Consider the following 26122-nt stretch of genomic DNA (forward strand, 5'->3'; position numbering starts at 1 on the left):
CACTCCACTAGTTGGTGTATCTCGTTCCTGTGCGCCCTCTCGTGTTAACTTAGCAGCAGCAGTTCAATGCAATACATATCATAGAATAAAACATTAAGTAATCAATTACAGTATATGTGTATTGAATAGACTAGAACATCGGGCAAAACAGAAATTGAGGCAGTGTTCACGGATACGGAGCCCATTTAGGAATCGGATGGCAGAGGGGAGGAAGTTGGCATGTCGCAAAGGTAATGCTACATTTGTTATGGGGGACTTCAACATGCAGTTAGACTGGAGGAATTAGGTTGGTACTGGATCCCAAGAAAGGGAGTTTGTGAAGTCCCTCCGAGATGGATTCTTAAAGCAGCTTGTACTGGAGCCTACCAGAGAGAACGCAATTCTAGATTTAGTGTTGTACAATGAACCGGATTTGATCCGGGCCCTCGAGGTAAAGGAGCCATGAGGAGGTAGTGACCATAAGTGAGGGCGTGGAATAGCACGGTAGGCATACTTGATGGTGGTGTGACAGTGTTTCAGTGTGTTGTTTCCTCTGCTATTGCAAGTAATCTGTTGACAGTAAATCATCGTGATTTTTTTCCAGACTGGCCTGGCTGACATCCTCCAAAACGCTGGTGAAGGCGTTAGAGTGCGCTGCTTCGTGCATGTTAATCCCATTGTTCCTTCCTTATGCCACCGAATGTAGGGTTCATACCTTTTAGATTTTTAACTGAAATGTATGTTCTCGCTCTTCTCCCTGTTCGTCAAGTATTATTATTATCATTATTACTATTACTATTATTACTATTTATTATTATTAATATAATATTACTACCCGTATACCTATCTTTGAAATCCACACGCATTATCACCTTTACTTCCTGCTTCGGACTGGGTGTCCTGGTGTGCTATCCCATGTATTATGGATTGCCCTACACATAATATTGGATCGGTCGTCATGTTATTGTAGGACCCTGACTATGAAACATGACGAGGATTTATAGTAATGGATGGCACCTTTTAAAGCAAGATTTTGGTGAATGAAGTTTGCCACGTGATTGTGTCTGTGTAAGTAACCAGATGACGAGCTCCCGCGTGGGAGGTTGGTCACGAAGGTTCAGTCGCTCGGCATTCACGATGACGTAGTAACTAAGATAAGACACCGGCTTTGTGGCAGAAGCCAGAGACTGGAGGTAGATTTTTGCAGCTCTGACTGGAGACCTGTGCCTCCCACAGTCCCTCAGGGATCAGTGCTGGACACATTTTAGTTTCTCGTCTATATCAACCATCTGAATGATAATGTTGTTTCCTGGATATTTGCGGATGACAGTATGATTGGAGCTGTAGTGGACAGCGAGGATCTGCACCAGCTGGAAAAATGAGCTGAAAGATATCTGATGGAATTTAGAGCAGAGAAGAGCGTGGTGTTGCCCTCGGTAGAAATAACCGGGGAGATTGAACGGTAGGGCACTGGGGAATGCAGTAGAAGAAAGGGAGCTGGGAGCTGGGTGTACAAGTCCATAATTTATTGAAAGTGGCGTCACGGGTAGTTTCTACTGTAGTGATACTTCCTTCATTTTCATCTTTGTGCTTTCAGTTAATTTCAGTTTCGTGTACTTCCTATCACAATAGTATATGTTCGTTGGAGTTGTTAGTCATGTTTCTGTTAATGAAAGTATATCCTTAGAAGTTTTATCTGACTGTTCTCTAAAGTATTTATGTCTTATTCTGTTCATCCCTCTTCTGCCCCGTCTAAATCATTGGAACTAATCAGGTGCCAATCAATATTAGGGAATTAAAAGTTACCCATGATAACAACCCTGTTATTTTAGCACCTTTCCAAAAACTGCCTCCCAATCTGCTCGTCGGTATCTCTGTTGCTACCACGCGGCCTACAGAATACTCCCAATAGAGTAACTGCTCCCTTCCTGTTCCTGACTTTTACCCATATTGATCAAAAGAGGATCCTGACATATTACCCACCCTTTCTGTAGCTGTAATAGTATCCCTGACCAGTAATGCCACCCCTCATCCCCCTTTTCCGCGCCCTCTATCCCCTTTAAAACACTGAAATCCAGGAATATTGTGAATTCATTCCTGCCCTGGTGCCAGCCAAGTCTCAGTTATGGCCACTGCATCATAATTTCATGTATATATCCAAGCTCTCAGTTCATCACCTTTGTCCCTGATGCTTCTTGTATTAAAGTACATGCACTTTAGCTCTTCTACCTAACTGCATTTACATCTTTTATTCTGTTTCTCTTTCATCAAACCCTCTTTATATTTTCGATCCAGCTTTTCTCCATACACTACAGTTGCAGCTCTTGCGTAACCTTTATCACCCTCCACCTCACTATCTGCTCTAACACTCTGGTTCCCCTCCCCCTGCAAATCTAGTTTAAACCCGCTGGAGCAGTACAAGCAAACGTTCCCACAAGGATGTTAGTCCCCCTCCAGTTCAGGTGCAACCCGTCCCATCGGAACAGGTCCCACCTTCCCTGGAACAAGGCCTAATTGTCCAAAAACATGCAGTCCCCCCTCCTGCACCAACTCCTTAGCCACGTATTTAGCTGAATTATCTTCCTATTTCTAGCATCACTAGCACGTGGCACGGGTAGCCTTCCTGACATTGCAACCCTGGAGGTCCTGTCCTTCAAATTTGCACCTAACTCCCTAAAACCTCTTTGCAGGACCTCCTCCTTCTTGCAAGACACGTCATTGGTCCCTGCATGGACCACGACATTTGGCTGCTCACCCTCCTTCCTGAGAATACTGAGAACTCGATCCGAGATATCGCGGACCCTGGCACCAGGGAGGCAACAGACCATCCGGGACTTTCGATCTCTCCCACAGAACCACCTATCTGTCCCTCTAGCTATCGAATCCCCTATCACAACTGTTCTCCTCTTTTCCCTCCTTCTGTTCTGAGCTAAGGGTCCAGTCTCATTACCAGAGACGCGACCACTACAACTTGTCCCTGGTAGGTCGTCCGCACCAACAGTATCCAAAACGGTATACTTATTATTGATGGAAACGGCCACAGAGGTGCTCTGCTCTTTCTTTCTGTTCCCCTTTCCTCTCCTGACAGTCACCAAACTACATGTCTCCTGACTTTTAGGAGCGACTATCTCCCTGTAACTCCTGTTTATTTCTGCCCCTGCCTCACGAATGATCCGATCATGATGATAAACCAACATACTGTCAGGCATAACGGAATCCTTAGTCCTTATTGAATCGTGTAAACTACAATCAACTGAAGTCATTGGAAAAATAAGAAGGTGGAGCTACAGAGAATGGGACAATGGGACATAATTCAAAACCCAACATACCCATATTCCTAGCATGATTTGATCCCAGCCACCCTAACCAAAAAAAAATAAAACCTTCTTGTGATGTTACCATCAGTCGTCCAGCACACCTTTAACAAAATATTCATTATTTTGCCTCTGTCAAATTAATCCAGCATGTTAACAGCAACTTCAACCTCCGAAATTGTAAATGTACCTGTTCCATTACAACCAGCAAACCAGACACCTTACTTCATCAAAACACAATCCTAAAACCTGTATTGCATTACACCCAAACTTTTTAAAGAAGAAACTAATCTGATCCATAAGCCATACAGCCATAATCAAAAACATATAATTAAGCAAAAATTAGATGTTCAACAAAGATGTTCGAGTGACAACTCAAGAATATTGACATTGACATTTGTAAATATTTTACATTTTACACTTTACATTTATCACTTATTTTACTGATGTTGTCAAGAGTTTGAACTAAGCTGCGGGTCTATTAATACTACTTGTAAAAGATATAACTTGTATCTATTAATACTATTTGTAAAAGATATAACTTGCATTTTCGCGACTGAAACCTTAAAACCTCATCTATGTGCATATAGATTGAACTTATTGACTGATACTTTCATCCTACTTAGTAAAATACAAATTCCTGCCTCTAATCTATTAAACTCCACCACTGTATGTAATGATTTACCCACCCAGTGCCTATCATATAGAATATATTTAAGCATAAAAAATAGACGGCTATAAATATAAGAAAATAAATTGTGCACCCTTACATAGACGGACCAGATGAAACAAAGAAAAAAAAATGTACACCCCAACTCATGGAGTAAATAAGGTGCTCGAGGAATATAAAGAATATAAAAATAATCCTAGGAAAGAAATTAGAAAAGCAAAAAGCAGATATGAGGTTGCTTTGGCGAGTAAGGCGAAAATAAATCCAAAGGGTTTCCACAGTTATATAAATAGCAAAAGGATAGTGAGGAATAAAATTGGCCTCTTAGAGAATCAGAGTGGTCGGCTATGTGTGGAGCCAAAAGAGATGGGGGAGATTCTGAACAACTTCTTTTCTTCTGTATTCAGTAAGGAGAACGATATTGAATTGTGTAAGATAAGGGAAACGGGTAGGGAAGTTATGGAAACTATGATGATTAAAGAAGAAGTAGTACGGGAGCTTTTAAGGAATATAAAAGTGGATAAGTTTCGGGGTCCTGACAGGATATTCCCGAGGACATTAAGGGAAGTTAGTGTGGAAATAGCAGGGGCCCTGACAGAAATATTTCAAATGTCATTAGAAACGGGGATAGTGCCAGAGGATCGGCGTATCGCTCATGTTGATCCATTGTTTAAAAAGGGTTCTAAGAGTAAACCAAGCAATTATCGGCCTGTGAGTTTGACGTCAGTGGTGGGTAAAATGATGGAAAGTGTTCTTAGAGATGGTATATATAATGATCTGGATAGACAGGGTCTGAATAGGAACAGTCAACATGGATTTTTGCGTCGAAGGTCATGTTTGACCAATCTTATTGAATTTTTTGAAGAGGTTACTCGGAATGTTGACGAGGATAAAGCGCTGGATGTTGTCTATATGGACTTCAGTAAGGCTTTTGACAAGGTCCCACACGGAAGGTTGGTTAGGAAGGTTCAATCGTTGGGTATTCATATTGAAGTAATAAAATGGATTCAGCAGTGGCTGAATGGGCGACGCCAGAGAGTCGTGGTGGAAAACTGTTTGTCAGACCGGAGGCCGCTGACTAGTGCTGTGCCACAGGGATCTCTACTGTGTCCAATGTTATTTGTCATATACATTAATGATCTGGATGATGGGGTGTTAAATTGGATGAGTAAGTATGCAGATGATACTAAGATAGGTGAAGTTGTGGATAATGAAGTAGGTTTTCAAAGCTTGCAGAGAGATTTAGGTCTGTTGGAAGAGTGGGCAGAAAGATGGAAGATGGATTTTAATGCTGATAAATGTGAGTTGCTACAATTTGGTAGGACTAATCAAAATAAGACATACATTGTAATTGGTAGGGCATTGAAGAATGCAGTAGAACAGAGGGATCTAGTAATAATGGTGCATAGTTCCCTGAAGGTGGGATCTCATGTGGGTAGGGTGGTGAAGAAAGCTTTTGGTATGCTGGCCTTTATAAATCAGAGCATTGAGTATAGAAATTGGGATGTAATGTTGAAATTGTGCAAGGCATTGGTGAGGCCAAATCTGGAGTGTTGTGTACAGTTTTGGTCACCAAATTATAGGAAAGATGTTAACAAAATGGAGAGAGTACAGAGAAGGTTTACTAGAATGTTACCTGGGTTTCATCACCTAAATTACACAGAAAAGTTGAACAAGTTGGGTCTTTATTCATTGGAACGTAGAAGGTTGAGTGGGGCTTGATAGAGGTATTTAAGATTATGAGAGGGATAGATAGAGTTGACGTGTATAGGTTTTTTCCATTGAGCGCGGGGGAGATTCAAACAAGAGGGCATGCGTTCAGAGTTAAATGGGCAAACGTTTAGGGGTAACACGAGGGGCAACTTCTTTACTCAGAGAGTGGTGGCTGTGTGGAACGAACTTCCAGCAGAAGTGGTTGAGGCATGTTCGATGTTGTCGTTTAAAGATAAAGTGAATAGATATATGGACAGGAAAGGAATGGAGGGTTATGGGCTGAGTGCAGGTCTGTGGGACTAGGTGAGAGTAAGAGCTCGACACGGACTAGAAGGGCCGAGATGGCTTGTTTCCGTGCTGTAGTTTTTATATGGTTATATGGTTATATAACTCGTAAAATCCATAATTTAATCAACATTCCTTCCTTCCATAACATATGTTGTTTCAATATCAAATAAAATCACTTTTATTTCAAAATCTGTAACCAACTGCACTATAACAATGTCACGCTACGCTCCAGACTTAGAAATGAATCACTGATATCCTCCCCTTACGAAATTCACTCAGAGAAAATCTTATAGCTGGCGTCTGGTTAAACACGCCTCTTGCACAACACTCTCCAACTGTCTATGTGTGTCTCGGAATGGACATATAGACTGACACCACCTTCGACAACAGATTGCCTCCGGAGACACCACCACTCCTCCATTAGCCACTTCCAATCACCTAGTGCCTTCCGCACTGGTGGCACCCATTGAAACACGTCTATCCACAGGTTGCACCACTGACTATTCGCCATCACTACGCTCTCTCATGTAAAAAAACACTTCTTCCACGAGCTCCTAACAACCACACGTCTCCCCAACAGTCTATTATACTGATCTGAATCCTCCCACACAAAACCTAGTGAGCCAACTCTGTCACCATCAGCACAGCTCGTTCGCATCGAAATCACGGACGCCTTCACAGGTTTTTTACACCACTCAAAGAACACACACTACTCATGGTCCATTCTTTGGCGGGTAAATAGTAAAGTGATCCCAAGTGTGACAGGTGGAATTAAGCGACAGCGTGGAATGTTGACAGGCCGCTGTGCAGGAAGGTGCTGCCGATGGTTTGCCGTGAAGTTCAGCCGTTGTACTTACCGCACTGGGATCGCAGCACAGAGCGAGAAGAGGACAGAATGTCTGAAGGTGACGATGAAGGAGAATCCCGCTGACTACATGTCAGACAGATTCTGGGTGGGAGGCAGCCCAGGCTGAGAAAGAGAGGTTGGTGGGTGCGGGGTGGGGGGAAGTACAGTTGGTTGACGGTTGGAGAAAATTCACCGGTGGGAAGGGAAAGATTCAGAATGAGACGAAAGAAAAGAGAGAAACGAGGCAAAGAGATCATTCCGTCAAAGTAATGAGATGGAATATGCCCGTGTTTTTGTTTATTTTGCCAAAATATTTGCGAATTTTTAATCGCCGAGGTCGGGTTTGAAACTGGGAGTGCATCGGGAACCTGTTGCTGGGATGTAAATAGTAGTATTTATCTGCGGATACAGAATGAGAAGGGGGTTAGGCCGGGAAACACTCGATTGGGACATCACGAAGCAAACAAATCGGGATATCGTTCTTTTACATGAGAAACATATCTGACGGTGGAGTTGCGTGCATTCTCGGTCAGGCCTGTAATGAGGGAATTTGTTTGCCTAGCACCACGCCTCTACCACTCATTCTCCCACTTTGCGCTTTTCTTGTGAAAGCCTCACACACCGGTCCCCAACCACTCCAAATCTTAATACTAGAGATTGGCTACGTCCTCCGTATCTTTCCCGGGGTCACTGTTCGACAGGAAGTTGAGCATAAAATTCACAGTCTGGATAAACAGGACAAGCCACAACCGGACGGGCGAGGACAAAGTGGTGTCTGAAGAAGAGCCCAGATGATTTGTTGTTTAAGGCTTTTAATGACCGTAAATAGTAGGAAAGTTACGATCATGGAACGGCAGTTTGACCAGACGGTGGGCAAATGTGTTTTAATCCAGACTGCCGACTACGCGACGGGACAACTGGAAGAAGTAGAGAGGCTCCTAAACTTAGACAGATCAGGACAACGGACAACGCAGTGGCAGAAAGAACACAGAGTTCTCTAGATCAGGGAAGTGAGCGGTGTTTTCTGTTGCAACTGGGGAGAATATTTCAGCTTCACTGATAGAGGTGTGAACAATTTCGCATCGACCATTTTCAATCCTGTGTCAAGTTGTCTCTGAGAGAGGGATTAAATCTCAAAAAAAAAACTATAGCGGGATTCGTCGCCCTGGAATAATACATAATATAACAATTAATATTGCTATGGTCACTATCATTTCGTTTACGTTGCACTGTATGTTCTGTTATACATATTGATTTTTGACCGCTGTGTTATTGTGGTCCTGCATGGATTTTATTGTGTTTCCTGGATGCCCGTGAGAAGGTGAACCGCATTGTTGTACATGGTGATATATGCATATATACGCTGTGATGACAAATTTACTTTCTACTTTGAACCTTGAACTAGTTGGGCCGGAGGCTATTTTCTGTACTGTACGTCTTAAAACATGTGCTTTGAAAAATAAGGAAGAGTAGCCTGTTAAACCACAGAAGGTGAACATCATCCAGTCCGGAATGATCAATGCGGTATTCCCACATTCAGATTGTTGTTAAACGCACGATCTGAGCTCCGCGGCAGATGTACGCCTAAGAACGACGATGTAAACTGCCGTTTCAATATAGAGACCAACAACGTGCCTGAATGGCACCGATGTCTTTCAGTCCAACCAACAGCCACGGCTGGGAAGGTGACACAGACCACAGACACTTTTCACCGCGGCCTCTTTCTCTTCAAACTCCGCAGCTTGAATCCGAGGTCATGTGACCCGTTGTACTGCTCTCTGCTGTGACGAAAACAAAATCTTTATATTTCTACCAAACGGACCGTGCTTTGATGACTGCAATAACATTATAGTGATTGAATTGTGCATTTGTAAAGCACAGTTGTTGTCAGGAGTGGGGTTCGATCCCACCATTCTAGGTGGCGACCAGAGCACTCACGTTTACGAGGAAGCGATGTTCTCGCCTTAAGTCTGGGGCCTTAGACCACTCGGATACCCTGACAACCCTGCAGTAATCTCTTCACATCGAACATAAACAGCTGTATTTCAGAAGAGTCTGTATGACTGTTTTGGTGAGAGAGTATGCATACAAACACACAGTATATTCTGGGATTTGAAATGAAAATAGACATGTTGCATTTCCTCAGGTTGCCAAGCATGTGCGAAATTAAAACATACGGCAGGTCAGCACTGGAACATGTAGTGCATACAGTTCAGGCTATCTGTCATAGAAAGAGTGACAAGGCTTTCGAGAGGGCAGAAAGGGTTTACCAAGATGCTACCTGAATTAGACAATTTGTGCGATAATGAGACTTTGGTCAAACTTGTGTTATTTTCTCTGAAGTAGCGGAGGGCGAGCGGGAATCTGATAGATGTTTCTGAGACTACGAGAGGCATAAATAAAGTAGAGCACAGAGAGATTATCTGCATCCCACGGTCGACATGGCTTATACCATCGGGCATACATTTCAACTAAGAGGGGATAATTTTCAAGAATATGCGACAATACCCCGTCACTCAATGTGGGCAAGACCAGGGAAGTGATTGTGCTCTTCACTAGAGGGAAAAATAAAGGTCCATGAACCAGTTCTCATCGAAGGATCAGAGGTGGAGAGCGGAAGTAACTTTAAATGGGTTGGCAATACAATTTCCTCTACTTTCTTAGGAGACTGCGGAGAGTCGGCGTGACATTAAAAAGCTAGACGATCTTCTATAAATGTGTAGTGGAGAGTATATTGTCTGCCTGCATCACGACCTGATACGGCAACAGGAAGGCCTTTGAAGAAAAATCTTAAAAACAAGTTAGTGGATTCGGCCCAGTCCATCACGGGTAAAGCTCTGCCAAACATTAAGCTAATCTACATAAACCGGTGTCATCGGAAAGCAGCATCCATCAACAGAGATCCTCACCCACCGGCCCTGCTCTATTGTCGCTGCTGCCGTCAGGTAGAAGGTAGAAGGCACACGAGCCTGAGGACTCACTCGCTCCACCAGGTTCAAGAACAGTCACTATCCATCAAACATCAGGCTTTTGATCAAAAGGTGATAACTTACAATCACGTGGCTCACATTTCCGACAACCAATGATTTCACTTTAAACGCTTTTATATATTATTAGCTGAGTCTGTCTGGAAGGTCTCAAAAGGCCAGGCAGCATCTACGGAGAAGAGTAAACAGTCGACATTTCGGTCCGAGATCCTCCACTAGGGAATTCTTTCTGAAGAAATCCGGCACCCAGGATTGGATGTACGATGATCTGTTGTGTTGTGATGTGCCGTGACGAAATCACAATCTTTTCTTTCTACCGTTTTTCTAATTCACACAAACAACCCACGTTTTCTTCGCAGTAATAACATCCTCTCGATTGAATGTTTAATGACAAAAGATGTCAGGAGTGGGATTCGAACCCACGCCCCCAGATGGAGACCAGAACACTCGTGCTTGTAAGAAGGACTTTCATTCCCTGAGTCTGGCGCCTTAGACCGCTCGGCCACCCTGATAACTTTACGTCAGCCACTACACATCCAATACAAATGGTTGTGTTTGAGAACAGATTGAATGCCTGATTTGAGAACAAAGTTATATACACACAAACATACTCTGGGAATCGGAAATGAAAACGAGCTTGTTACAGTTTTCTCAGGTTAGGCAGCACCTGTGGAAAGAGAAGCAGTGTTAAAATTACAGATCGAAACTCGTTAGACACGTATAAGCAGAAATTTGGGAAGGAGGTTGTAATGGTGATGAGAACGCTTGGGAGACTCGGTGTCTTCACACGTAGGGAAGTGAGGAAATAGACGTTTATGGTAGGACTCAATCTGACACTCCTGGATGAGAGGTGATCATGTCCAAGTCAACAGAAACTTGAACACAGGAGGTGAAATTTCCTACGTGTGAAGACACCGAGTCTCCCAAGCGTTCTCATCACCATTACAAAGTGGTTGTCTATGTGTGGATCCTCACGGGATGAGGGAGATCCTAAACAGTTTTTTTTGCATTGGTATTTACTGAGGAAACTGGCATAGCATAAATGGAAGGAAGGGAAACAAGCAGCAGTGTCAATGAACATATAGCGATTAAAGAGGAGGAGGTGCTTGCTTCCTTACAACGAATAAAGTTAGATAAATCCCCCGGGCCTGACAGGATATCTCCTCGGGCATTGTGAGAGGTTGGAGTAGAAATTGCAGGGGCCGTGGCAGAAATATGTAAGATGTCCTTAGCCACGAGGATGGTGCCGGTGGATTGTAGATTGTACGTTGTTCCATCTCTGACTGGAGGCCTGTGACTCCTACAGTGCCGCAGGGATCAGTGCTGGGTACGTTTTTTGTTTCTTGTCTATATCAACCATCTGAATGATAATGTGGTTTACTGGATATTTGCAGATGACAACATGATTGGAGGGGTAGTGGACAGCGAGAAAGCTCATGTTGTTCCGTTGAACAAAAAAAGGCTCCAGAAGTAAACCAGGTAATTACAAGGCGGTGAGCCTGACATCAGTAGTAGGTAAATTACTGGAAGGTGTTCTGAGAGTTCGGATATAGAAGTATTTGGATAGCCAAGGGCTGATTAAGGACAGTTAGCATGGCTTTGTGCGTGGTAGATTGTGTTTGACGAATCTTGTAGAGTTTTTCAAGGAGGTTACCAAGAAAGTAGACGAAGGAAAGGCTGTGCATGTTGTCTACATGGACTTTAGTAAGGCCTTTGGCAAGATCCCACGTGGGAGGTTAGATCAGAAGGTTCAGAAACTAGGCATCCATGGAAAGAATGTAAACTGGATTCGAAATTGGCTGTGTGGGAGAAGACAGAGAGTAGTAGTGGATGATTGCTTCTCAGACTGGAGGCCTGTGACTTGTCGTGTGCCTTGGGGATCTGTGCTGGGACCATTGTTGTCTGTTGTTTATATCAATGATCTAGATGATAATGTGATAAATTGGATCAGCAAGTTTTCTGATGACACTACGATTGGAGGATTTGTGGACAGCGAGGAAGGTTTTCAAAGTTTGCAGAGGGATCTGGACCAACTGTAAAAAATGGGCCAGAAAATGGCAGATGGAATTTAATGCAGACAAGTATGAGGTGTTACATTTTGGAAGGACAAATGAAGGTAGGACGTAAATGGTAGAGCACTGAGCAGTGCGGAGGAGCAAAGGGATCTGGAAGTTCAGATACATAATTCCCTGAAAGTGGCGTCACTAGTAGACAGGGTTGTAGAGAAACTTCTGGCATCCTACATTCACAAATCAAGGTATTGAGTATAGGAATTGGGAAGTTATGGTGAGGTTGTATAGGACATTGGTGAGGCCAAATTTGGAGTATTGTGTGTAGTTCTGGTCACCTAACTATAGGAAGAATATCAGTAAGATTGAAAGAGTGCAGAGAAAATTTACTAGGATGTTTCCGGGACTTCAGGAATTGAGCTACAGGGAATGATTGAACAGGTTAGAACTTTATTTCTTGGAGTATAGAGGAATGAGGGGAGATTTGATAGAGGTTTACAAAATTATGAGCTGTATAGACAGGGTAAATGCGAATACGCTCTTTCCAATTAGATTAGGAGAGAAAAATACGAGAAGTCATGGGTTAGGCTGAAAGAGGAAATGTTTAAGGGGAACATGAGGGGAAACTACTTCGTGGGGAACTTCTTGACTCAGAGTGGTGGGGTGTGGAACGAGCTGCCATCTGACGTGGTAAATGCGGGATCACTCTTAAGTTTAAAGAATAAATTGGATAGATACATGGACGGGAGAGGTCTGGAGAGTTATGGACAGGGTGCAAGTCAATGCGACTAGCAGAATAAAGTTTCTGCACAGACTAGAAGGGCCGAATGGCTTCTCTTATGTGCTGTGGTGTTCTATGGTTCTATTGTTCTATGTTTGCCACGTGATTATGTCTGTGTAAGTAACGAGATGATAAGTTCCCTCATAGGAGGTTGGTCACGAAGGTTCAGTCGCTCGGCATTCACGATGACGTAGTAAACAGGATAAGACATTGGCTTTGTAGTCAGTGAGTGAGAATCCAGACAGTGGAGGTAGAGTGTTACATCTCTGACTGGAGGCCTGTGACTCCGACAGTGCGGTAGGGATCAGTGCTGGGTACGTTTTTGTTTCTTGTCTATTTCAACCATCTGAATGATAATGTGGTTTACTGGAAATTTGCAGACGACAACATGATTGGAGGGGTAGTGGACAGCGAGGAAGGCTATAATGACTTACAGCGGCATCCGCAGCAGCCAGAAAAATGGCTGAAGGAATTTAATACAGACAAATATGAGGTGTTTCTCTTCAGTAGAACTAACCAAGGGAGGATGAACGGTAGGGCACTGAGGAGTGCGATAGAACAAAAGGAGCTGGGAATACAGGTCCATACTTTGTTGAAAGTGGCGTCACAGGTAGATAGGGCCATAAAGAAAGCTCTACTTTCATTGGCCTTCATATATCAAGGAGTTAAGTTCAGGAGATGGGATGTCACGCTGAAGTGGTATGATACATTTTTGAGGAGATTTACAAGGATGTTGCCGGGTCTGGAGTTCATGCTCTTCCATTGGTTAACAGTTTCTTCTGTCGTGATACTTCCTTCATTTTCCATCCTTGTGCTTTCATTTATTTCAGTTTCGTGTACTTCTTATCAGAATAGTATATGTTCGTTGGAGTGGTTAATCATGTTTCCCTTAATGAAAATATATCCTTAGAAGTTTTATCTAACTGTTCTGTAAAGTATTTATGTCTTATTCTGTTCATCCTTCTTTCCTCGTTGGAGTTAATGTCGGTGGGTTTGAGTGTACATGGTGTTTTCTAAAATTCGTCATTTCAGTCCTTATTTTCCTTTTTAAATTTTCCAGATCGGTTTCAGACCAAGATATTATGCGACATATGTTTTATACACGTCAACACGTATTATTTTGTTTTTCTCGGCTGAAGCTGATAAAATCAGAGGTACGGGCACACTCATTTCTGAATTGCTCAGAACTTTCCGACTATTCCAATGGTGGTTAGTATTGTGCTTTTCTGGAGATTTACTGACATACTGCTGTGTGAAGATCGTGACGGATGAGGAGGTTGGGGGAATGGAGGAGGTGAGACGTGTGGACAGATGAGAGAAGATGATGAGGGAGCTACATGCACTCTGACGGCGAATTGGGAAGTTCTATTCTCTCTGACCCAAACACAGTGACCAAGGTAGCACAAGGGGAGTTGTCTGAGGTTTCCCATTCTCGCTCCGTTCGCCAGTTCCTCCTGTTCCCGAGCTGTGGTGCAAGTCTCTCTCTCTCTCTCTCTCTCTCTCTCTCTCTCTCTCTCTCTCTCTCTCTCTCTCTCTCTCTCTCTCATTCACTTGACTGCTCTGTGTCTTTCTCACTCTATCTCTCCCTCTCTCGGTTTTACACATTGTTCTCTCGGACTTACTCTCTCACTCCCTCCCTGGGGTTTGCTTTCTATTTTTTTTCTGTCTCTTCCCGTATTTGTCGTGTATGCCTACAAGAAAACGACATGTTCGGCACAGCTTTGTGGGTCGAAGGGCCTCTATTTTGCTGTAGGCTTCCTATGTTTCTGAACTGAATCTGGTGACATAGATGTACTTTCATAATAAATTTGCTTTTAACTTTGAAAGAGACTGATGGAGAGAGGGAATCTGAGTGACAGAGAATCTAGGAGGGCGGAGAGAGAACGACTGGGGAGGGAGGAGAGTGAGACGGGGAGAAAAGCCAGTGACAGACAGGGAGAGACCAAGTTGGGAGACAGACGAGGAGGAGAGGGAGAGAAATCGTAGATGAGAGATCAGCCGGGATGAGGGAGAGATTTGGGATCTGACTGGGGATATAGAGACGGGGCGAGCTGACCTGCGGGAGGGTCGAGAGACTGGGGGCGAAGAGAGTAAAAGAGGGTAGGAGAAAGAGCGCGGGAGGGGTAAAGAAAGAGAGATGGGGACAGCGGGAGAAACGAAATAAAGGGTGGTGAGAGGGGCTGGGGGACAGGATGAGGGAAGAGATAGAGAGGGAAAAGGGGACAGAGGGGCAAGAGGGGAGTGAAAGAGAGAGAGAGTGGGGAAGTGGGTAATGGACGACGCAGAGGCGATGATGTTTTTACTCATCTCGTCTCCTCTCCGCACCATTTCTTTCTCCCATCCCCCTTCAGTCTGATCCCTCACACTCACCCGGTCCCCTGCTCACCAGCCTGCACCGACAGACCTCGACTCCATCTTCTCCAGCAAGCCCGCGCCCACTACGGCCTTTAACGGGACTCAGTGACGACACGTTCCCCAATCTACGGGACAGCCTGAAAGAGGTCGTACCAGGAGACCTGAGGAGGGGAGGGAGAAAGATCAAGGTGTATTGTGGATATGGGAGGGGGTGGTAACAGTGCCAAGCTCTTCCCGTAGCTACCTTCCTCCCCATGGGTACCCCTCAGTGTTCCAGCTCCCTTGTTACGAGTGGCCCTGTTCCATCCTCGGCATCCTGTTACTCCTGAAATACTCTGCTCTCTGTTCCCTCGCTCTCCTCTTCTATCCCCGCCCATCTCACCCTGACTGGCGGCCATTTTGTGATGGTTACCATTGACAACTGCTCTCCCAGCATCATAGAATGAGGCACACCCTTTTTCTCACCTTCCACTCACTTCTCTCTCTGTTTATTCAATCTCAACTCCTCATCCCTCCTTTCCTTTCCCTCGGTGCCCGCTCTCCTGACTCTCCATTTAACCAAGAATCACTCCATACACGACTCCCTTGTCTATTCCTCCCTTCCCACTGATCTCCCTCCTGGCACTTATCCTTGTAAGCAGATCAAGTACTAAACATGCCCCTTCACCTCTCCCTTACTATCATTCAAGGCCTCAAACAGTCCTCCCAGGTGAAACGACACCTCACCTGTAAGACTGTTGGGGTCATATACTGTGTTCAGCGCTCTCACTGTGGTCTCCTGTATATCAAAGAGACCCGACGTAGATTGGAAAACCGCTTCTCCAAGCATCTACACTCCGTCTGCCAGAAGAAGCAGGATCTCCCAGTGCGATCCATTTTAATTCCACTTCTCATTCCCATTAGGATATGTCCACCCACGTCACTCTCCACTGTCGTAAAAAGGTCACAGTTCGGCTGGAGGAAAAAAAAACTATATTCCGTTTGTGTGCCTTCCAACCTGATGGCATGAACATCGAAACATCGATTTCTGAAACTTCCAGTAACTCCCCTTTAACCATTTTACATCCCCCTTTTCCTCTCTCCCGTTATCCCCTTCCCCGCGCATCACCTCCTTCTGGTGCTCCTCCCCAGAGCTCCCTTTTTCTCTTCTATGGCTTTCTGTCTCTTTCACCAATCAACTTCCCAGCTGTTTGCTTCATCCCTCCCCCTCCAGGTTTCACCGATCGCCTTGTGTTTCTTTCTCCACTTACCCACCTTTCAAATCTGTCCTTCGGCTTGTTTTTCGCCAGTCCTGCTAAAGCATTTTGACAGTGCTTTTTTCCTTCGGTGCTGCCTAGCCTGCTGAGTTCCTCCAGCATTTTGTGCGTATTGCTCTAATTTCCAGTCTCTGCAAGCTTTCTCTTGTTTGTGGTGTCAGTGTAATGCATTCTATATACAAAACACTAACGCCACTCAAGCACAAAGCAGTACAGCAGCGGAAGAGTCTATTTGAACCAGGATATCTGTAACTACCACGTTGCCAGTCTGATCTAATCCCACCTTCCTCTAGGAAGCGCATATCTGACACTGTGGTGGTGTGGAAGGATCAATCCTGCAGTCTGCCTCTCACTCTCTGTCCATTACAATCCTATGTACGCTGTGAGGGCATGGACACAATTTGGGGCTGGATTAACTCTGAGGAAGTAATTGATCATAGATATTTTGATTGTTCATTTCCCTCTGCAGATGCTGCCTGAACTGTTGAATGCATCCACCACCTTGTATGCTGCTCCAGATTCCAGCCATCGCTGGTGCCCCATACTGATGTTGTGTTTGTGAGAGGAAGCTGACAGCGAGTGAACAAAGGACTCTCTGTGTCAGACCCAAAGACAACATATCTAGTGAAAAAACACAGGACAATATTGAGCAACAATTGGAAACACGGCCATGGTGAGATTTGGAGCTGGGAAACAGATTTTTTTTTTCTGTGTGTGCCATATTCTGCCGGAGCCTCGGCGACCACTTTTTCAAGTGGTTCTCTTGGAGGAACGATTTTGTTAGTGGCCTCCCACATTCCCTTTTCACAGGACAGTGTTTCTTTTTTAACGATGCCAAGTTGTGAGCTAGACAGTCAACCCGGCACGGATGGAAAGCGTGCCCGGGAGCGGCCCGACTGGGTTTGAACTCGGGAACCATCGCTCCAGAGTCCAGTGCTGATGTCATTGCGCCACCAGCCGGCCATTTATTTGTTTCTTTTTGCACCAACATGCATTGCGCAAAATGTTTTATGATGGCGGAACTGTGCAAGGCATAACAATTACTAAATTAAAACAAAATAAGTAAACAATGCCAGAGACGAATATTGAGGTTGTGGTCTTGGCAATGGGAGAAGCTTTCATTTCCTCAGATCGGTTCGCTACCACTGTTACTGTGCGATCGAGAATCTTCCCTAGGGAAGGACCCCAAATCCCCGGCCTTTCCTGCTGCTGGCGACCGAGGCTGAGATCGAACCGTTCGGATAGAGATGGTGCTCGTACTCGGTGTCGGAGAGCTGATCGGGGGCTCGAAGTTTTCGGGCGACTCAGAGTCGGACTGTGGTCGGGCATGGCACGGAGAGTTTTCTTCCTTCTCCCGTTTGCGTGAGATGTGGGACATTGGAGAGACTTTGAACTTTTTTACTGTGCCATGGTCTGTTCTTCATCAAGTTGTGGTATTGTTGCACTGTTGTAACGATATGTTATAATTATGTGGGTTTTGTTAGTTTTTCAGTCCTGGTCTGCCTTGTGTTTTTGCGATACCACACCGGAGGAATATTGCATCACTTCTCAATGCATGCATTACTAAATGACAATAAAAGCGCACTGCGTGTCCTCATAATCAAATCTAATCTAATCTTACTGAGGCAAACAACAGGAATTCTGCAGATGCTGGAAATTCAACCAACACACATCAAAGTTGCTGGTGAACGCAGCAGGCCAGGCAGCATCTCTAGGAAGAGGTACAGTCGACGTCTCAGGCCGAGACCCTTCGTCAGAACTAACTGAAGGAAGAGTTAGTAAGAGATTTGAAAGTGGGAGGGGGAGAGGGAGATCCAAAATGATAGGAGAAGACAGGAGGGGGAGGGATGGAGCCAAGAGCTGGACAGGTTATTGGCAAAGGGGATATGAGAGGATCATGGGACAGGAGGTCTGGGGAGAAAGACGGGATGGGGGACCAGAGGATGGGTAAGGGGTATAGTCAGAGGGACAGAGGGAGAAAAAGGAGAGTGAGAGAAAGAATGTGTGTAAAAAAATAAATAACGGATGGGGTACGAGGGGGAGGTGGGGCATTAGCGGAAGTTAGAGAAGTCAATGTTCATGCCATCAGGTTGGAGGCTACTCAGACGGAATATAAGGTGTTGTTCCTCCAACCTGAGTGTGGCTTCAGCTTTACAGTGGAGGAGGCCGTGGATAGACATGTCAGAATGGGAATGGGTTGTGGAATTAAAATGTGTGGCCACTGGGAGATCCTGCTTTGTCCGCCAGAGAAAGACTCATTTAACACTCATTTTGAGAGGAATAGAATGTAAAAGCAAGGATGGAATGCTGAGGCTTTATAAGGCATTTGTCAGACTGCCTTTGAGTGGTTTTGTGACCCTGTCCCGTGAAAGAATGTGCTGGCATTGGAGACTCCAGAAGAAGTTCACGGGAATGCCCCTGTGAATGAAAGGGTTAACATATGAAGAGCATTTGGTGGTTCTGAGTAGGTACGAACTGGAGTTCACAAGAATGAGAAGTATCTTACATCGAGACGTATCGGATTTTGAAAGCACTGGATAGAGTGGACTTGAGAGGATATTTCTTGTTGTGATGAAGTCTAGGTCTGAGGGTTCCTGTCCCAGAATAGAGGGACTCCACATTGAATAAGAATGAAGAGGAATTTCTTTAGCCAGAGAGTGCTCATTGGAATTAATTTCCACAGATGGTTGTGGAGCCGAAGTCATTGGGTATACTTAAAGAGGAACTTTTGTTCCAAGTGACCTGTTTTTTACAGATTCCCCTAAATTACTTACCCTGACTTCTTCAGCTACTGGAGTTTGCATAGAAACACTACAAGTTTTAACCCTGTTTCGTTCTGCCACCACGTTTGCAAAGAGAAACACAGAAACTGAGAACAAAGGACTGTTCACTTCACTCACATAGGTATCACATGTTGATAGCCACAGATGTAAATTCACCCACAGAGAAGATGAGAGAATTTCCTGGAGTGTGGTAGTGATGTGGAACAAAGAGCGAGAGAGGTAGAAGGGGTCAGAGAGATGTCATGCAGTTTCTGGGGCTGAATATTCAATTTCCTTGCAAAACTTTACAAATTATTCACTCTTGCTTTTGTGGTCATTCCTGATCCAATAGAATCACCCTTTTGGTTAATTCTGCCCCGTTCTGTTCTCCTGTTTGCCACCTGATGCAGAGATGGAGAACAGAAGGGTTTTCACATCATAGACATAGGTAACATTTTATGAAACGACACAGGTTGAATCAAGTGAAATTAGTATAAAGTGATGTGTTGAGGGTGAGATGGGGAGAATGTGAGAGTGAAAGACAACAAAGATAGGAGAGGAGGGAGAGGTGCCGCACAGAACAGAACGTACAACACAGAAACAGGCACTTTGACCAACCGAGTACATGCTGATCATCGAAAAATTTTAACACTGACCCTACGGTCATCCCACATTATTGTCTCCACCTTCCTGGTCGGCAGTTTTCTGTGTTCATTTAATCTAGTGATTAGTGTGTAGATTGAAACCAGCACGACATGCTGTAGTGACACCTCCTGAGGCCCCTCCAATTCATTATTCAAGAAGACAACACACCAGGAGCAAGAGGACTTCGCCCTTGTCCTTCATGTCTAGGCTGCCACTCACCTGTCGATCTGTCCCAGTCCCACACCAGTGCAAAGAACAGAGAAGCCTGTCAGAAAGTGGTGGATACAGCCCAGTCCCAGAAAAAAAAACTCTCCTTGCCATTGAGCACATTTATTAGGTGTATAGACACAAGAAAGCAGCATTCATCACCAAGGACCCAAAACATCCAGACCATGCTCCCTTCACACTGCGACCATTGAGCAGGAGGTACAGGAGCCTGAGGTCTCACATTACCAGACAAGGACATTTATGGACATTCATCCATCAGACTGCTGAACCAGCGTGGACAACCTCACTCACCTCAATACTAAACTGATTCCACAACGTATGGAATCACTTTCAAGGGCTCTACAGCTCATGTTCTCGCCTTTATATATCGATCTATCTAACTACATTGCCTTCTATAAGTATTCACCCTCCAACCAATTGGTCAGATAATTGAATATTACTTCCAGGGATTTTGATCAATTTCACTCAGTAGTTTTATTTGCTAATCACAGGCTTTTTTTTCACAATAGATGACAAAACCAGGGGGAACTGGAAAGAGTAAATAGCTAAAAATTCAAAATTCAAAAGTGTTCATTCCCCTTTGCTCATTATTTAGTTGAACCACCTCTCACAGCTATTGCAGAGACGAGTGTTTTTTGGAGAAGGCTGTATTAACTTTCCAGAAGGTTATGGAGCAAAGTTTGCCTATTCTTCCTTGCAAAATTTCTGAAGCTGTGCCGGGTTAGTGGGGAGCAGTGGTGGACAGCAATCGTGAGGTCGTGCCAGAGATGTTCCACTGGATTAAGGTCAGAAACCGGACTGGGCCACTCAAGGACAACAATTTTCTTCATTTGAGGCCACTTCATGGTTGCTCTGGCACTGGGCTGTTGTCCTAATAAAAGACTAACTTCCGCACCAGTTTAAGCTTTCTGGCAGAGCCAGCAGGTGCTTATTCAGGATCTTTCTGTATTTACCAGCATTTATCTTCCCATCAATCCTGACCAGATTTCCAGTCCCTGCTCCTGAAAAGCATCTCCATGGCATGATGCTATCTCCACCAGTCTGCCTTTGACTTTGAACTTGGAAACAACTATAGTCATAAAAACGTGCAGTACATACAGACATTTTGCCCCATCCAGACCATGCTGTCTATCAAGTACCTATCTATACTAATCCTAATTCTGCACACTTGTTTCCTAGCCGCCTACACCTTGTTGATTCAAGTGCTCATCCAGATAATACTCTCTCAGGAACTGCATTCCAAACGCTGAAGATCTTCTGGGTGAAAATATAGACTTGAAATCTCCTGCGAACTGTATGATAATCTCCGCTATTCTCACAGTCCTTTGTCGGGATCTCATGTCTGACGCTGCGCTATTCCCATACCAGATGTGGATGCAGCTTGCCAGGACTCCTGTAAAATTCCACTCATGGTGCTGCTGCGCTGCCTCGTTCAGAGAAGTGATGTTGAGACACCAGGTGAGGTCGTCCATGACGTGAACTCCTTGGAAATGTGTGCACTTAACTCTCTACAGAGGAGTCATTAATTTGCAGAGGGGGGTACTTTATTTGCACCTTCCTAATATCCACAATCATTTCATTGGTCTTCTCCATGTTCAGGCTTAGGTTGCTGTTCTCACACTTCCACTCCACTTCATCTCTGTACGCTGACTCAGCACCGTTGTTGGTGAGGCCACAGCACCTGTTGTGATTTCTTAAAATGGATGACATGGTTTCAACTGAATCCCGTGATAGCATTGTGCATCAGCAATGCGCTGAGCACATCGTCCTGGGGTGCAGCAGTGCTCAGGGTAGTGGGACTAGAGGTATTGCTACTCACAAGGAGTAACTGTGACCTTTCCATTGAAATGTTCAGGATGCAGTTACAGCTGGAATTGACCGAGATCAAATTGTCTGAGATTGCAACTTTCTGCAGCTTTTCCGACCCTGTACGTGGAGCAGGTCCGACAGCAAAGGGGGACGGAGCAAGGACTGAGTGGAGAGCAAACGGAGAATTGAATCTTATGGCCTCCTAGAGCCTGACTTATATCGAGGGGCATTCCCGTTTTTACTTCTGTCGTCTATATAGTCGTATCTTTCCCTTGCCACGGCAACCGTTCAGTCTATTTCCTGTTCAGCGCTCCCAGTTTGATCCTCCCCTTTTGCCTGGGAGGCGGTGAGCTCCCTGTGTGAATGAATGGTGCTGCCAGGTGCAGACCGAGTCTCAGCGCAAACAGTCGCCAATAGCTCAGGGGAAAGGAGTTGTCTCTCCTGTGAAAACAAGTCAGAGCCGCTTCATATTTCCGTATGAATACATAAGTCCATAAGATATAGGAGCAGAAAAATTGTCTCTCCTGTGAAAACAAGTCAGAGCCGCTTCATATTTCCGTATGAATATATAAGTCCATAAGATATAGGAGCAGAATTCGGCCATCTGGCCCATCGAGTCTGCTCCGTCAATTCATCATGGTGCATCTAATTTTCCCTCTCAGCCGCAATCTCTTGTCTTGTTTGGTTGAGTGAACTTTGCCTTTTCTCCTTCGAGGATGAAAGGTGACCTGATAAAGGCGCATATGGTGATGAGAGGCATTAAGCGTGTGCATAGCCAGAGGCTCCCCCCCCCCCGGTTTAAATAACTAACACAAGGGGGTGGGGGTGGTGGGAGGTGTTCCATAGTTATAAGGTGCTTGGAAGTACGTACGGAAAGGATGTCAGAGGTAAGTCTTTCACACAGAGACTGGTGAGTGCGTGGACTGAACTGCCAGCGACGGTGGTAAAGGCGGATAAAATAAGGTCTTCTAAGAGGGTATTAGATAGGTACATGGATCTTAGAATAAATAAAGGGTTATTTCGTAGGGAAATTCTACGCGTTTTCTAGAGGAGTTTACATGGTCGGCTTAGCATTGTGGGCCAAAGGGCCTGTAATGTGCTGTAGATTTCTATGCTCTCTGATCTCCAGTATCATTTCACGCCCGAGCCCATCAATAATCTGTCAAGGTCTGCCTTCAATATACATAAAGCCCTGGCCTCCACAGCCACCAGTGGCAAATAATTCCACAGATTCACCACTCTCTGGCTGAAGAAATTCCTTCTTATCTCCATTCAACACAGCTGCCTGTTGCAGAGTTTTATCGCTCCCGCTAATGGCCACTGGATTTATATGCAAGTGAAATGGGGCAATGTCTATCCGCTGAGATTTCGAACGGAAATTTACCTGAGGTATTACGATCAGCATCCCCGACCTTGCAGGACATTTCCCGCCAGGAACGATTCTGCAAGCGGGATCTCCGGAAAGCGAGCGTTATTCAAAAAAAAAAATAAAAAAATCCTAACAGTAAGGCCATTTGAATAAACCTTGAGGAGCCTGGAAGTGGATGGTCTCCAGCAGAAGACCACGAGCACATACACTCAGTGGCCACTTTATTCGTTGCAGGAGATTCCTGATATCGAGTGCCGATGGCGGCCGGCGAATATTAGAGAGATTCACGCCGCTGAGCAGTCAGACAGCCAACATCAGGCTCCCGGACCGCGACTGAAAGTCATCCGGCCCAAGGAGCAAATACCCAGCGAGCCAGAAAAGCAACCTTCCCGATTCGTTATATTGGACAGTCCCTCTTTGGTATAACTTATATTACACGGTGCTGGGGGGTGGGGGGTGACATAAGGGGCGGGGGTTCCACGACCACATTTACAGCAAAAATGCATGCAAACAACATGAATTTTGTAGCCAAACTTCGGTAATTGAAAGCAAAAAGAAAAAAAAAGGAAATTAGTTTACAGATTAGTGTATGCTGAATTCCCTGCAAATGGAATTGTTTGGCAAGGAGCTTGACTTAACTTGTTCACAGTTGAAGTGGGAGGGAGCTGAGGAAGGGCTTTTCCTTAATTCCGACTGGGCAGCTGACTCTGTGCTGGGACGTTTAAGCTGAAAATCGTCTTGTCTCGGGCAGGACGGGACCTGCTTGGCAGAGCTTCGAACCTTGCAGAGCGTGGGCGGCTCGAATTCACAGCCTGGGACTTGCAGACTTTAACGAGAGAACATCCTCCTCATATTCGGTGTCGAGCAAGCGTTTCCGACCGATGAGATGCCATGGACCCTTACCATTATCCGTGGGCGCCAGGTTGGGGACAGCTGGGATTGAATAACAAAGAGAGAACGTGTGAGATCTGCGCAGAAATCAATTGAGAAACTACTTTTGAACGTGAGGTAAGGTTAACGCAACTTTAATATTTTTGCATGTGTTTCATCTTGTTCCTATCAGGAATTCCCCTGTTCGCAGTCCTGCTCCTCCTCGACCCACTGTCCAACCTGCCGGGGTCGAAGATAAGAAGATAAGAACATATGAAATAGGAGCAGCAGTCGGTCATCTGGCCCGTCGAGCCTGCTCTGCTATTCAATAAGGTCATGGTTGATCTGACCATGAACACATCTCCACCTGCCTGCCTTTTCCCCGTCACCCTTAATTCCCCTAGTATAGAAAAATCTATTTAATCTTGTCTTCAATATATTTACTGTGGTAGCCTCAACTACTTTATCGGGCAGAGAACTCCACAGATTCGTTACTCTCTTGGGAAAAAAAAAGATTTCCGTTCTAAATCTGCTCCGCGAATCTTGAGACTTTGTCCTCTAGTTCTAGTCTTTCCTACCAATGGAAAAAAAAAACACTTTCCTGCCTCTATCTACGAGCCTACGAGTCTGTGGAGGCCAGTGCTATCATGTATGCTGTTGTGTGCTGGGGCAGCAGGCTGAGGGTAGCAAACACCAACAGAATCAACAAACTCATTCGTAAGACCAGTGATGTTGTGGGGATGGAACTGGACTCTCTCACGGTGGTGTCTGAAAAGAGGATGCTGTCTAAGTTGCATCCCATCTTGGTTACTGTCTCCCATCCACGACATAATGTACTGGGTGGGCACAGGAGTACATTCAGCCAGAGACTCATTCCACCGAGATGCAGCACAGAGCGTCATAGGAAGTCATTCCTGCCTGTGGCCATCAAACTTTACCACTCCTCCCTTGGAATGTCAGACACTTTGAGCAAATGGGCTGGTCCTGTACTTATATCATAATTTACTGGTATAATTTACATATTACTATTTAACTATTTATGGTTCTATTACTATTTATTATTTATGGTGCAACTGTAACGAAAACCAATCTCCCCCAGGATCAATAAAGTGTGACTATGAGTATGACTATGATCTTATCAATCCCTTTCATATTTTTATATGTTTCAATCAGATCTCCTCTCAAAATCTTCTGAATTACAGCGAGTACAGTGGCAGGTGACTCAATCTGTCCGCATAGTTTAACACCCCTCATCTCTGGAATCAACCTGGTGAACCACTTCTACCCCGCTGCCAAAGCCAGACCCGACCGCTCTGTCAGGTGGGTGGAACCGGGACTGCGGTGTCCACCTTTTCCCCAGGCCGGGGATGTCAGTGGTTCTACCAGTCCTGCTGCATCCCCCTCCCACAAACGCGGTATGGGATCAGTCAAGGTCCATAGGGCACAGTCTGACTCTCGAGTATTTGGCTCCTTTTCGTAGGGCAGTGTGAGGTGAGGACCTCTGTCGGCCAGAGTTTAGCATCGATGTTGTGTCCTAGCTGTCCAGGTACGCGAGCCAGGTCAGTACGATACGGAGAGCAAGATGTTGCCCATGTAGCAGGCTCCGCCCGCTCCACTCGCCTGATGAACACAAAGGATCGGCAGAGATCGATACAGTTTGGTACCGGCAGCGTCGCCGGAATTACCAGTCAGCGTTGAACTCAACGTAGGAACTGCAGCTCCGGAGTTTTCCCTCTGTGTTTACTCTCGGAGCTTTTCTCATGAGTGGGTCAACCCATAAGGCAGCGGAGGTTTGAGATCAAAGTATTCCTTCTAGACGAGCTGCCAGCCGCAGCTGACGAGACCCATCTGCCCGAAGCGGCTGTTATTAAGGCCTCTGCCCCTTCTCATGTCAGTAGAAACTGATCCGTCCGGGTCAGTAGCTAAGTCACACGTGAAGGCCAGGAGCCGGACTTGGTAGTCAAAGGTGATTTGAGGTGAAAGTCATTGGGACCATTTAATAGACAGTGAGACCTTGTCCCCATTACCACCCCTGGCTGTAACAACCTGAAGGAATCAGGACAGTGCACCGAACACGAACATTAAAAAAAAAATAGAAAGGATTATAAACCCTCAGCATTTCGGGCACCAATTGGAACGGGTAGTAGTTCACTCTGGGATGGAAATCACATAAATATTATTTCTGTATCGATGTTGCTGCCATTCCGTGGAAAATGAATGGTTAAATAAAATATTAAACC

The 26122-nt window shown here is 45.1% G+C and overlaps 1 protein-coding gene and 1 non-coding gene across 2 annotated transcripts in view; one reads left to right on the forward strand and one right to left on the reverse strand.

The window, feature by feature from the left end:
- The first annotated feature begins 7656 nt into the window (after positions 1-7656).
- LOC140207925 (NACHT, LRR and PYD domains-containing protein 3-like) overlaps positions 7657-26122 on the forward strand; it is a 65555-nt gene continuing 47089 nt past the window's right edge. Inside the window, exons 1-2 of the mRNA XM_072276463.1 lie at positions 7657-7737; positions 23247-23432. Coding sequence (XP_072132564.1) covers positions 7657-7737; positions 23247-23432 — 267 coding nt within the window. The remainder of the gene's footprint in view (positions 7738-23246; positions 23433-26122) is intronic.
- On the reverse strand, positions 10197-10310 carry trnal-cag (transfer RNA leucine (anticodon CAG)). The gene is made up of 2 exons: positions 10273-10310; positions 10197-10231 (listed from the first exon to the last, which is right to left on the reverse strand). It is a non-coding gene; the product is annotated as a tRNA-Leu (tRNA).

The sequence above is a fragment of the Mobula birostris genome, chromosome 13, assembly GCF_030028105.1.
Source record: "Mobula birostris isolate sMobBir1 chromosome 13, sMobBir1.hap1, whole genome shotgun sequence".
Taxonomy (NCBI): domain Eukaryota; kingdom Metazoa; phylum Chordata; class Chondrichthyes; order Myliobatiformes; family Myliobatidae; genus Mobula; species Mobula birostris.